The following is a 15,044-nucleotide window of genomic DNA, read 5'->3' on the forward strand; positions in this document are numbered from 1 at the left end:
CTATCATCAAAACTAGGAGCAATAGAAGTATATTTACAGAAACACTGTGGGGGTTAAAAATCTTTTTTTGTGCTCTTTACAGCGGTTTTGTAGGAGGGTAGGGAGTAGGGGTGTTGGAAAAAAATCGATTCATGTAAAAATCGCAATTCTTATTATTGACGATTCAAAATCGATTCACAATTTCCAAAAATCAATAAAATAAATAATGAGAATAGATTTTTTTTAACGGTTTTTTAAACAAATCTTTACTCCAAAAATGGGAATTGAATTGGAATGGTGAGATTCACAGGCCTGGCGGCTGGCATAGCCGTCTGGGCACCTGTAGGCTGCTACTCCAGCCTGATGACCTTTGGCTGCGTGTCACGCTCTCATCTCTTTCCCCATGTCCTGTCACTTTACTGTATATCTATCAATAAAAGGCAGAAAAGGCCCCCAAAAAATAAACAAGAAAAGATTCACAGCCCTAGCAGGGAGTCATACTTCTTGACGGCTGGTGGTAGCAAGGGCGCCGATACTGCGGGTGCCTCGGGGATAAAGCACCCAGGGGAACTTTAAGAACACCCATCACAAACTCATCACACAAAAAGAAAAAAACACCAACATCTTCACTTCATGGAGTACATTTTTGGTACCAAATTAACCGAATTAACCGCATTAAAGTAACAAAAAAACCCCAAAAATGTAACAAACCCAGAAAATAACCGTTTTTTTTCGTACGAACGCTGCGCGCGCGTGCGTTGCGCACCCAGAAGCGCGGACATTAAATCGGCGCCGCTGGGTGGTAGGGCGTTCCACATTTTGGTATAATATGTGGAATTTTGGCATAATAATAGAATGAATTCATTCCCATGTTTGTGCCGAATCTGGGGGGAATGAGATCAGTGGCGCTCCTCCCTCTGGTGTTGTTGCCCGTAGGCGTTTCTCACTCTTTTGAAGTAGTCAGACATGTGGTACATATGAGCACACTGTCTGATACGCTGACAAGGTGTCATAATATAACCTTTATTTAACCAGTAAAAAACATTGAGAACCAAGTCTCTGTTGAGAAGAATGAACAAGCGGCAAAAAACGAGTTAGTCGTTTTACACAAAGGGCAAACGGTTGATGACATCACATTTAAAAAACACAAGACTACCAAAACGACTTCCGCGATAATCCTTCTAAAACTCCTTTAACACAAACCCAGGATGACAGTTTAACTTGGATCTATGGGATCCATGGGATCCAGTTTAACTTGGATCTATGGGATCCCCGGAACAGGATGAACCGGATCCAACATCCAACACATCATATTAAAACCCATCAAGACCCTGGAACGCATCGGTGTCACTTTTAGATTTCTTTAGGCTATTCAAAAGTCTTGAAAAAAAAATGTTTAGTTTAAATTATCCTGAAAAGTAAGAGTTTTGGACATAATATGAGGTTTACTTTCCACCCGACAGACGATTCATCTCTGTGACGTCTTACCTCAGTCTGTTCAGTGTGATGTGTGCTACCAGGGCCAAGCAAAACTATATCATTTATTCTTTTAAGTTTAAATAGGACTGAAGTGTATGTTTTGTAATAATAATCAAAATCTACAGAGTAACTTAAAAAAAAAGTACAATGTTTGCCTGTGAGATGTAGTGGAGTAGAAGTAAAAGTATTGAAATTCGGACATAAGGTCATTACACACCGGCAATTATGCGAATATACACAAAATTCGGACTCGGCCCGAATAAATAAAAGACGATTTTTCGCTCCGCGAAACTGATGTGGAAGCTTGCATTGACTTTATAAGGTTTTTTTTTTTAAACGTATTATTCGCATGAAAAAAACGCCCCCGGTGTGTAAGGACCTTTACTCCTGTAAAGTAAAAAATACCTCAAATGTGTAATTAAGTACAGTACTTGAGTTAAGTTACTTTATACACCACTGCAAGTAGCATAACCTCATCCTAAAACAATCCTACTCAATCAGTGAGTGTGCAGACTGACTGCAGAGACCCTGATTTGTTCTAGCAAATCAATTACAACCCCCCCCCCCCCACCCCCCCGGTTCATGTAAACAGCCAAGACGCATCCCTCTGGGGTTTAAAGAGAAAGATGTCGCTAAGCAACACGCGTTCCTCCCCTTCGCCTCCTATCTTGGAACTGTGTCAAAGAAACCCCACCCATCCTCCTGCTCCTGTAGTCCTCCTCCTCACCTCTAACAGCACGTTTTAACAGAGGGCGACTCTCGGGCGATCGCCGGGCGACATCGTCCAAAAGATAAAGAAAATCCATCTTTCATCGCCCCCCCCGCTCACTTCGCCCTATCGCCAGTAGTTGCCGGCTCTCATAGACATATAATGCACTTCCGGAAAATACTATCCTGAATTGCCCGCTGTTAAAACGCACCGCAAGGCTCAGAGGAGCATGGAGGAGCTAATGAAAAGACAACACCTGCTCCTCCTTTAGTCCTCCTCCTCACCTCTGAGGCTCAGAGGAGCTCAGGAGGAGCTAATGAGAAGACAACACCTGCTCCTCCTGTAGTCCTCCTCACTAGACATCTAACCATTCACTCAACTCACCATACCAATCACCTTACTAAGTTCACAATACGATTTGTCACCATGTTTTAAACACACCATATATTTTGTATTTCTCTTACAAAAATCCAGTATTTCTTTTCTTTTTACAATACTGTGTTTTCTCTTATCCTCTATTCCAGTGGTTTTCAACCTTTTTCATGCCAAGGACCCCTAAATTTGGCCGCGGACCCCCATCTGAAAATGTTTTGTGCCAGGGACCCCCCAGAAGCAAAGATTTTAGTAAAAAATGTTTGCTTTAAATATCTATATATATTCAAAGATATGCCCACATTTTCAAGATTTTCAAAAATAGCAGATCTACAAGCTCATAGCGCGGCAACGTGCTTCCATGGAATCCAATTGACTGAAATCAGTCTTGGCGACTGAGAACTTTAATCCATGCGTCCGACACACATCCATGGAGGAGGTTTGGCTTCCACAGGGATTAAAGCAAAAAATTAAACCTCACCACAGAAAATAAAATGCTGTCAAGTTCAAATCTGCCATTTGTGAAACCGCAAGAAAGGAGCCCTCCCCCGCACACTAGTGCTGTGTTTCATAAACACATTTTTATTGGCACATAATTGTGCCAATAAACATCCTTTTAGCCCTCATACCTGTCTAACTACTTCTCTCCAAAGTGAGTGACGCCCCACACAGTCACAACACCAGAGGGAACACGTCTACCATCTTGTACCCCACAAAATTTAGCACATAATAACATGTGAAAATATTCATTCTACTACTCTGACACCAACATGTGGAATGCCCTGACATCATCCATTAATGAATGTGGATCACTGGTTTCTTTCAAAAACTGGCCTGAAAAGTGGAGTTAGACAGAATCAGCTTTATTGTCACATCACAGGTTTTTACAGAAGTAAAAAAAGTGGGTGAAACGTGTGCATAGTTCCCATAGTTCCCATCGTATGGTTATTTCCATAGAAAAAAAGAAGGGGAAGAAGAGGGGGGGGCAAGGGGGAAAGGAGATCAAACAAGAGAACAGAAAAAAACAAGTTATCTACATATTTACACATTGTACCTGATATAAGATATAAAAGCGTCACTGTGCATGATATACTTATGGACATTAGTTAAGGTGCTAAAAAAGAACATAATAAAAAGACATTGTACATGGGATTAAGGTGCAAAACGTCAGCGGGTGTCGACCTCATAATCCACATAAAGTAGACTGACACACTGGTATAATCCACATAAAGTAGATTGACACTGGTATAATCCACATAAAGTAGACTGACACTGGTATAATCCACATAAAGTAGACTGACACACTGGTATAATCCACATAAAGTAGATTGACACTGGTATAATCCACATAAAGTAGACTGACACACTGGTATAATCCACATAAAGTAGACACACTGGTAGGTCCATTAGGAAGAGCAAAGAAAAAAAATGTCTAGTCACTTGTCGGTGTAATCCACAGTCGGGTCCAAGAAAGAGCAAAAGGTAGATAATATATAGAAAATAAGATTAAATCCCCTTGAAATGAGGGGTCATACACTGCCCGTTGATTTACCTTTTCCTTTCCTCCTCTGTAAATAGAGCTATTTGTATTTGTTGATGACATGTATTAATGTGTTAATATTCTATGCTATGTTGATGAATTGAATAGATAGGCCCACAATGGAAACAAGTCACCAGGACTTTTTTTTTTTTTTTGGCCTAAATGTTTTACCAGAGTGGTTTACATCTTTTGACTAATAAAGTATTCAATCAATCAAACAAACAGCGCTGCTGGTTGCATTATGGTCTTATTCATTTGACTCCAATGCAAAGTGATTCCAAACAGCACTCTGGTCCTTATTGCTGTTATTGTTTTGTCAACCACAACCCGCCACGCCCTAAAAACATTGCACAGTCGTATGTTTTTATATTGACTCCTGGGGGCACAAGTCTGTGATGAGCTACTGAATGCATTTCAATCTGGGACAATTTCATCAAAAAAGCAGCAACTTTATGCATTCAAATACATTATATTTTTTCTCCAGAAAGTGAAGGGAAAAGCTGCCCCCCAAGATGTTTTCTTAATTTCCAAGTGGGGTCCGGGGACCCCCAGGGGTCCTTGGGGGGGGGGGGGGGTTTCCAAGGGATCCCCAGAAAAATGCAATTTTAACTTATGTATCCATTGATACGTTGGCTATTCAAAAATAGCAGATCTACAAGCTCACAGTGCCTCACTTTGTGCCGCACTGCGGGCTTGTACATCTGCTATTTATGAAAATGTTTGAAAGATATTTTCAGATGATGGGGGTCCACGGCCAAATACCTTTCAATGTGGGGGTCCTTGACCTTTGACCTTTGACTGTGTGAGGGTGCATGAAGGAGCCGTTACCTGGGGTCGCCGGGGCAGCTGGTTTGCTCTTGGTCTTGCCTTTGGGGGCGGGGGGCAGTAGAGCCACCTCCTCCTGGGGCATCTGAGCCACTTTCTGTAGGAAGATCTTCTCTAGAGCCTGAGCCATCAGGACGATGTCATCTGTTGGCTGAAGACAACAAACACATTCACACATCAATATAAACACTACCAGGACCTCTAGTACTGATGGTTTTATCTCCTACCAGGACCTCTAGTACTGCTGGTTTTATCTCCTACCAGGACCTCTAGTACTGCTGGTTTTATGTCCTACCAGGACCTCTAGTACTGATGGTTTTATCTCCTACCAGGACCTCTAGTACTGATGGTTTTATATCCTACCAGGACCTCTAGTACTGATGGTTTTATATCCTACCAGGACCTCTAGTACTGATGGTTTTATATCCTACCAGGACCTCTAGTACTGCTGGTTTTATATCCTACCAGGACCTCTAGTACTGCTGGTTTTATCTCCTACAAGGACCTCTAGTACTGCTGGTTTTATCTCCTACCAGGACCTCTAGTACTGCTGGTTTTATCTCCTACCAGGACCTCTAGTACTGCTGGTTTTCTATCCTACCAGGACCTCTAGTACTGCTGGTTTTATATCCTACTAGGACCTCTAGTACTGCTGGTTTTATGGAGTTGTCTCTATGTTTAGTGTACAAAAGGGTATAAAGTAGGAGGATGTTATTTATATAAAATAAAATGACAAATGTATTAACACATCGACCGCCAGAGGTTAATCTCATAATGTACTCACCAGTGCCAAGGTGTTTTTGTTGTTTTTTTGTTTTTTTCATGTCGCCATAGATCTTGTTAAAATCCTTAAGATTGAGCTCTACACGGTCTGTTTACATCCGCGAGATCTCCCTGTATCTCCCAGTGAAGATCGCGTGTCAAACGGGGCATCCATGTTTGAGTTAGAGCGGATTACGTTAAACAGTGAAATGCGAGGAGAAAAAACTACAGGAAGAGAATTGAGTTTCAGTTTCGTCTGTAGAATGGGAGCGGGCGTGATCTTCAAAACCGGATCCCAAATAATTCTATTTCCTGTCATCAAACCGGAAACGGAAGTGGATCAAAAAAATTCCGAAAGTGCACCCGGACCGCGCATGCGCGAAAAGACCGCAGCCCGTAGGACTACGGGCTCGGCGCTTAACCGTTGGATTTAACGGCCCGTAGAACTACGGGCCCGGCGGTAAATGTGTTAATAACAGCTATCTGGTGATCACCCCTTTTTTTGTACATATTTTTTCATGCATTTTTTTGTACATAGTGGTATTTTTTCTGTATTATCTGTATTTTCATGTTGATTTTTGAACTGTTTGGTTGCTACTATATATGTCTATGAAATTAATTCAAGGACCCCAACGGAAACAAGTCCGCAAGGACTTTTTTGGCCGGACCTTTTAGACAAAAGCATCATAAATGTAACTGTGTTGTTTTACATTCTTTTGCCTAATAAAAATTTCAATCAATCAATCAATCACAAATATATAATAATATCAATGATATTTTTGTTTGATCATAAAACGCGTCCATGCTATGAACAATTAGGTTTCCCGGCAGTAATCTGCAGGAAGTTTTTGTTAATGTAGGATCAATAGGCTCCATGCACAGCAGCAGACACATGGAAAGAAAGTGGGCCTCTTCCTTACTTCCTTCACAGTGTGGCGATTAGCGGTGCATCGCCACTACCCCTGACTTATTATATGTGCCGTCCAGGCTTTTATGAATGACGTGACGTCACTCTACCTGCGTGAGGAAAGTTTCCGTCTTGTCTGAGTGACGGGAGGACTGGCTGCCTGGGCTCGCTGCCGCCGCCGTTTGTTTGTTTGTTTGTTTGTTTTATGCACAGTTAGTTTTTGTCTGGTTGCTCGGGACGGAGGCTACAGAGAGGATCACACGGAGAGGACACAGTACTCGTGGATCACTTGGATCGCGGGAGTAAACCCTCGGAGGAGTGGATTCTGATTCTAAACCGAAACGAAACGAGCGACCATTTGTACACTCTCAGAGTTACACACCCGTAAGGGTCCATTTGCAACCCCCTCAAGGAACCATAAGGGTCCCTGGACCACACTTTGAGACCCTCTGGTGTAGCAGAGTGTTTTCCAGTGAGCCAACACCCTGACTCTGTTTGACCATGGCCTGGGGGTCAATACCACTTTCGGGTTTCTGATCCGGTCGGAGCGGAAATAACTTTCCTCTAGTTTAGAACTTGTTCAGTTTGGTATAGAGGACAGAAGTCCTGACGTCACTCGTTCATCCCCTGGTTCGTAAAGTCATTTCTCTATGGAGAATAACATTGGGTCACCTTAGAATCGTCTCATATAAGAGTTGTGGTCCAAAAATAAACAAACTGTCTCTGCGATATTGTCAGGGAGGAGGCTCTGTATCGTTTATGATAGTCAGTCACTCATATTTGATACAGTCTGTTTCTGGCGAAGATTTTACTAATTCGGCGGAAGTAACATTAGCGTTTTCTCACCGTCAGTTGATGCTTCATATCCATAAGAGTCAAACCGCCGGGGTCATTTGTTTATGTTTGGAACACAGTTCTTATTTGACGCGATATTAACCCGTTAAGACCTGGAACGCATCTGTGTCACTTTATATTTCTTTGGCTATTCAAAAATAGCAGATATACAAGCTCATAGCGCGGCACCGAGTGCCGCGTTATGAGCTTGTAGATCTGCTATTTTTGAAAAAAAAAATTTGGGGGGGGATTTTTTTTCAAAAAACTGTCAGGATTTAGAAAACATTTTTAAGAATCGCCTCAGGTCTTAATGGGTTAAAGACGTCTATGGGGATTCAGAACGGGGGTGGAAAACCGCGAACCAGGTAGGATGTGTAAATTACGTCAGACTTCGGTGCTCTATAATCGTTTCGTTTGCTATAATGATGGTTTGGTACTTCCATCTTTTATTCTAACTCGTAGCACGACTAGTGAGACTAAACTAATTGACTGTCATTGTGTGGGGAACAAAAACGATGCAACGCCAACCGGAACCAACCATCGGAACCATGATTATTTCTTTCCTTTTTTCTAAACCAGATCACACGGCTAGTTTTAGAACGAATACCAGGCTTTCCTCCGCGGTGGAACAGACCTTCATTAGTATCATTGGTAACAAGGAAGGAAGTAAGGAAGAGGCCCAATTTCTTCCGGATATGGCTGCTGTGCCTAGAGCCTGTTGCTCCGTGGCTCTCACAATTTCTTTGGATTGGATCACATGCTCCACTGTTTTAGTCATATTAATCACAGTTTTTAGCTTCCATCTAGTGAAGTCCCTGAGGAAGAGGAGTCTGGAATGAAATACGTATTAACATAAATGTACCAAGATCAGAAGTCAAACTGTAAGATAAACGTGTGTTGTTACCTTGTTATATATGTAACAGTTTGTAAACATGGTGTTGAAGTCCTGCATGGCCTCACTGGCGCTCCAGTAGTAGTTGTTCTCCAGGCGTTTCTTTATGGTTCCCATGTCCATAGGGTTCTTTATCACCTTGTGGTAGTCCTAGCAACAACAACAATAAACACATGTAGGGTTCTTTAACACCTTGTGGTAGTCCTAGCAACAACATCAACAATAAACACGTCCATAGGGTTCTTTATCACCGTGTGGTAGTCCTAGCAACGACAACATCAACAACAAAAACATCAACAACACTGTACTGATTGCTGCACCCAAGCCGTGCTGACCATACGTTGAGTTGGCGGTGCCCGGGATCGAGCCCATGACCTTGTGGTTGAAAGGCGAGTGCTCTACCGACTGAGCTACCCCTACACAAACAACAACTAGCAACAACAATAAACACATGTCCATAGGGTTCTATATCACTTTGTGGTAGTCCTAGCAACAACAACAATAAACACATGTCCATAGGGTTCTATATCACTTTGTGGTAGTCCTAGCAACAACAACAATAAACACATGTCCATAGGGTTCTATATCACTTTGTGGTAGTCCTAGCAACAACAACAATAAACACATGTCCATAGGGTTCTATATCACTTTGTAGTAGTCCTAGCAACACAACAACAACAACTACAACAACAAACACGCCAACAACACTGTATTGATTACATGGATTAAAGCAAAAGAAAATCTCATGACTGAAACATTGTGTCAGCATGAAGAGTCCCTCACACTAGAGCTCTGTTTCCTAAACAAATGGCTCAATATGTAGAATGATGAGTTTTAGGTATTATGATGCTACACCTGATGTTATTATGATGTTTAGGTATTATCATGCTAAACCTGATGTTATTATGATGTTTAGGTATTATCATGCTAAACCTGATGTTATTATGATGTTTAGGTATTATCATGCTAAACCTCATGTTATTATGATGTTTAGGTATTATCATGCTAAACCTGATGTTATTATGATGTTTAGGTATTATAATGCTAAACCTGATGTTATTATGATGTTTAGGTATTATCATGCTAAACCTGATGTTATTATGATGTTTAGGTATTATAATGCTAAACCTGATGTTATTATGATGTTTAGGTATTATAATGCTAAACCTGATGTTATTATGATGTATAGGTATTATAATGCTAAACCTGATGTTATTATGATGTATAGGTATTATCATGCTAAACCTGATGTTATTATGATGTTTAGGTATTATAATGCTAAACCTCATGTTATTATGATGTTTAGGTATTATCATGCTAAACCTGATGTTATTATGATGTTTAGGTATTATCATGCTAAACCTGATGTTATTATGATGTTTAGGTATTATCATGCTAAACCTGATGTTATTATGATGTTTAGGTATTATAATGCTAAGCCTTATGTTATTATGATGTTTAGGTATTATCATGCTAAACCTGATGTTATTATGATGTTTAGGTATTATAATGCTAAACCTGATGTTATTATGATGTTTAGGTATTATAATGCTAAACCTGATGTTATTATGATGTTTAGGTATTATAATGCTAAACCTGATGTTATTATGATGTTTAGGTATTATAATGCTAAACCTGATGTTATTATGATGTTTAGGTATTATAATGCTAAACCTGATGTTATTATGATGTTTAGGTATTATAATGCTAAACCTGATGTTATTATAATGTTTAGGTATTATCATGCTAAACCTGATGTTATTATGATGTTTAGGTATTATCATGCTAAACCTGATGTTATTATGATGTTTAGGTATTATCATGCTAAACCTGATGTTATTATGATGTTTAGGTATTATCATGCTAAACCTGATGTTATTATGATGTTTATGTATTATAATGCTAAACCTGATGTTATTATGATGTTTAGGTATTATAATGCTAAACCTGATGTTATTATGATGTTTAGGTATTATAATGCTAAACCTGATGTTATTATAATGTTTAGGTATTATCATGCTAAACCTGATGTTATTATGATGTTTAGGTATTATCATGCTAAACCTGATGTTATTATGATGTTTAGGTATTATCATGCTAAACCTGATGTTATTATGATGTTTAGGTATTATCATGCTAAACCTGATGTTATTATGATGTTTATGTATTATAATGCTAAACCTGATGTTATTATGATGTTTAGGTATTATAATGCTAAACCTGATGTTATTATGATGTTTAGGTATTATAATGCTAAGCCTTATGTTCCTGCTGTTCTCATACAGACAACAACCAGTTGAACCCTCGCTTTTATTAAATGAAACACTAACTAATAAACGCTCTAATTTAATCTATTCTATTGCTTGCTGGTTTGACCACTTCAAATACTCTTACATCTTAAAATAATCGGTAGCTAATAACCAAAAATAGACGATCTACAAGCTCGCAACGTGTGGCAGCAATGCATGAAACCTGGTGGGCTTGTAGATTGGCTATTTTCGGGCACACAGCTAAGTATAAATCAGGCATCAAGGCCTAGTGCCAACATCAATTTTAGTCGACTAAATCAACTGTAGATTTAGTCGACTAAAATATGGTATTTAGTCGACTAAAACTAGACTAAAAGCAAGACATTTCAGATAACTAAAAATATGACTAAACTGAATGGAGCACCGAAGTCTGACGTAATTTACACATCCTAGGTTTGTCTACCTGGTTCGTGGTTTTCCCCCCCCATTCTAACCCCCATAGACGTGTTTAATATCGCGTCAAATAAGAACTGTGTTCCAAAAATAAACTAATGACCTGGCGGTTTGACTCTTATGGATATGAAGCATCAACTGACGGTGAGAAAACGCTAATGTTACTTCCGCCGAATTAGTTACATTTTCGCCAGAAACAGACTGTATCAAATATGACTGACTGACTATCATAAACTATACAGATCCACCTCCCTGACAATATCGCAGAGACAGTTTGTTTATTTTTGGACCACAATTCTTATATGAGACGATTCTATGATGACCCAATGTTATTCTCCATAGAGAAATTACTTTACGAACCAGGGGATGAGCGAGTGACGTCAGGACTTCTGTACTCTATTGCAGTGTCTATCAACCTTTTTTGTGCCAAGGCACACCTGGCATAGCCAAAAAATCCCAGGGCACACCTAGATATACGGTATATATATATATATATAATTATATATATATATAACAGATACGGTATATCTATATACACACACTAGGGGTGTGCCGATACACTAATTTCACGAAACGATACAATACGATATTGGGCACACAACTTCAATACGATTTCGATACGATACGCACTTTTTTATCATGAAAATATATGGGGGAGAAAAAAAGCAAATGCAAACAAATATTTCTGTTTTTGCATTATTCAGACATGCAAACTTGTAGCTTTTCAGCTTCCACTAGCCGTTTTGAATTCAAATAGGGCAATAGTGTGACACCTGACCCGAATAAAAACAGCATTTTGTCACCCTTTTCACCTCAGGGCTGTTTGCATGCCTGATTATTATTATTGTTTTGTTTTTTTTTCCAAAATGATATTTTTTCAAACCTTCTTCAAACGGCGCGGCACACCTCAGCAGTAGCCCCGGCCCAAAATTGGGACGTTTGCCAGGGTTGATATACACTGATCTATTGTACTAAAACTAAATCAAACTTTGCTGTCAAAATTTACCCCGTTATCTGAATGTGAAATGGACTTACAGCCAGACAGAGCTTGATGGCGTCGACAGGCAGGTAGAAGGGCCAGGCGAACTGATGCTTCCACAGGGTCTTGACCACCACGTTCTGCATGTACTGCAGCTGATTGGTCTTCCTGATGGGGGGGGGGGGGGGGGGGGGGGGGGACAGGAAACACACACAATTAATTTACGAGAAATAAAAAGTTAAAACATGAGATAGAGGTTTCCGCCCGACAGCAAAAATAATGTTTAAGTAAATACAATAATAATAAACTTTAATAAATACAAGGCTCCATATCATACATGGGCACCTGGCGGCCCGGGGGCCACATGCGGCCCCCACCTTCACTTAATGCGGCCCCCACCTTCACTTAATGCGGCCCCCACCTTCACTTAATGTGGCCCACAGGTTAATATCAGAATACTGATTTATTATTGATTTCAGCTGTTATGACTCCAAACATGTCCCGCTTTAATTACTTCAGTCTATATATTAGTAGCTTAATGACTATTACAATTCTGTTGTCTTTTATGTCCAACGTATTTGTATTTATTTTGTATAAAGTTAACATAAGTATAGCTACATGCATTTGAAATTAAATAAAAATGTTACTATTCAGGATTCCAATTCAATAATAGCAAAAATAGCAAAAATAGCAAAAATAGCTCAAAACGCGTCACTCTGCGACGCGTTTTGAACTTGTAGATCGGCTATTTTTGCTACTTTTGAGACATAGAAAGTTAGAACACAGAGAGAGAGCATGTGCAATGTGGCCCTCTGGAGTGAGTGTGGAAATATAGTGGCCCTCTCCATCATCAAAGCTGCATCAGCCCTGCTCTATATGTTTAGATGCCCGTTAAGAGTCTCTGACTACCATGCTGGAAGACTGTTGGCGACACTTGACATGCGTCCTGGACTTGGCCAAGGAAGACAGATTAAGGAAGGGAAACATCTACGTAATTCTCTCTGTCTCTGTAGACTATAAATATGAAGAAAAATGTCTGTTGACTACCTTTTTTCACTTACGAAAACTACATAAAAACGTAATAAAAAATAAGCTACGGTGACTAACACTGTGACTAAATATACTGACAATTTCGTCAACAAATAAAATCTAGTCTAAAATGTTAGGGAGGGAACTAGTGGAGAAGAGATCCAGTAGAACTAAGACGAGTCATCATGGGTGCGTGCGGGTGTCACAGACCGAAAACAGTTGATCTACAAGCTGATCTACGAGCTTGTAGATCGGCTATTTTCGGCATGCAGCTAAGTGAAAATCATTTAGATGTCATCACGGCCCGCCAAAAATACATTTTAGTCGACTAAATCAACTGTAGATTTAGTCGATTAAAATCTTATATGTAGTCGACTACAACTAGACTAAAAGTAAAACATTTCAGTTGAACTAAAATATGACTAAAACTAAACAGAATTTTATTCAAAAGACTATGACTAAAACTAAATGAAAATTTGCTGTCAAAATCAACACTAGGTCTCACGGGGAGGCAAACTGCAGCCGGGAGTTCAAAGGAATGCATTTCTGTCAACGTTCTGGGCTGATACCGACAATAAGCCTCTCTGAACTTCAGGTGGACCGTCCTATTAAACAAACACTATTCATGAACGATTGAGACCTTTGTGTAAAACACTCGGTCCAGGAGAAAACACATTGTTTTCTGCCGTGTTGCTTTTCGATGTGCAACGCTGTACGATTGTATTGAGCAAACTAAAGAGCACGAGGTCTTACTGTCCAATACGTGACTGTTTTAAAGGGCAAGACCACTTTGGTAGAGGTTTGGGTTGTGTAGTTACCTTGCCATGATGTAACTCCAAAGGTGGACAAGAAATAAAAAATAATTGCTCCATTGATTAGAAATTGATAATTCAAAATATGCTCCTCATTGACTTGCACTGTACGCTGAAACAGCTCTCAAAGTCACTATTTTAGCACATAAACGAACAAACACGTGCATGTTAGGGTCGCTTAACGCTTTCACCCATAATATAACTTTATTTGCGTTTGTTTATGTGCCAAACAAGTGACTTTTTCAGCTGTTTCAGCGTACAATGTAAGTCAATGAGGACATATTTTGAATTATCCATTTCTAATCACTGGAGCAATTATTTTTGATTTCTTGTCCATGTCCATCATGCCAAGATAACTACAAAATCCAAACCTCTACCAAAGTGGTCTTAACCTGTAACGTCTGGAGACTCCTGTCCAGGACAGGTTTCAGACGCGCCTCCTGCAGGAGGACCCCCGTTGCGACTGCAAGGCCTTTGCTGACGTCGACCCCGGGCAGGGTTCGAACCCACGGCCCTCCACATGGAAGGCGTACGTTCTCTAACCCGCTACACCAGAGCGGCCCGTTTACTGTCCAATAAGTATGGGCTGTTAATCGCGCGAGACTGGTCAAACATTGTCAGCGTTGACAACGAAACCTCGCGACACCGCCGAGCCAGAAAGGATACCTGGAGCTGTTTAGATGCCTGGATAAATGTACGTAGTGTGCACTGTGCACATCAGAAAACAAGTGATCAGAAAAACAGACTGTGATATGATAGGATATGTGATACGTCTTCTTTCACATTCCTGAACCGATGACATGACAAAGGTCGCAGTCGTTCAGAAATAGCGTTTGTTCACAAGCTGGTCCAACTGGCTCTAATTGACTGCCATGCAGTGGTGGAAAAATAAGTATCAATACTGCAATGTAGACATACTAGTATATCCACATTGTATAGTATATAAAAATGTACTTGAGTAAAAGTACAAATGTACCAAAAGTAAAAAGTACTCATTGTGCAGAATGTCCCATTTCACAAGTTCAAAATGTATGAAGAATCTTTTGAAAATAGACGATCTACAAGCTCACAATGCGTCACCATTTTCAAATGGCCGAAATACATGTAGGGCTTAAAGGAGGAGTTCACCCAAAAAATTACTTATTTTCTATCAATTACACACCCCATGAAGCCTTGATTTCATGGATTTATTTTTGTTTTTGTGGCATTCCTAAAGCAATAAT

The 15,044-nt window shown here is 40.0% G+C and overlaps 1 protein-coding gene across 2 annotated transcripts in view; it reads right to left on the minus strand.

Annotated features, from left to right (window-relative positions):
- The window catches only part of brd3b (bromodomain containing 3b), a 38,121-nt gene that overhangs the window by 16,340 nt on the left and 6,737 nt on the right, over positions 1 to 15,044 (minus strand). For both annotated transcript variants that reach the window (XM_080432484.1, XM_080432483.1), the window contains exons 3-5: positions 12,037 to 12,148; positions 8,312 to 8,449; positions 4,908 to 5,055 (exon numbers count right to left, since the gene is read on the minus strand). In XM_080432484.1, the coding sequence (XP_080288610.1) occupies positions 4,908 to 5,055; positions 8,312 to 8,449; positions 12,037 to 12,148 (398 nt within the window). The remainder of the gene's footprint in view (positions 1 to 4,907; positions 5,056 to 8,311; positions 8,450 to 12,036; positions 12,149 to 15,044) is intronic.

The sequence above is a fragment of the Gymnoscopelus braueri genome, assembly GCF_963280865.1.
Source record: "Gymnoscopelus braueri genome assembly, chromosome: 7".
In the NCBI taxonomy this organism is placed as follows: Eukaryota; Metazoa; Chordata; class Actinopteri; order Myctophiformes; family Myctophidae; genus Gymnoscopelus; species Gymnoscopelus braueri.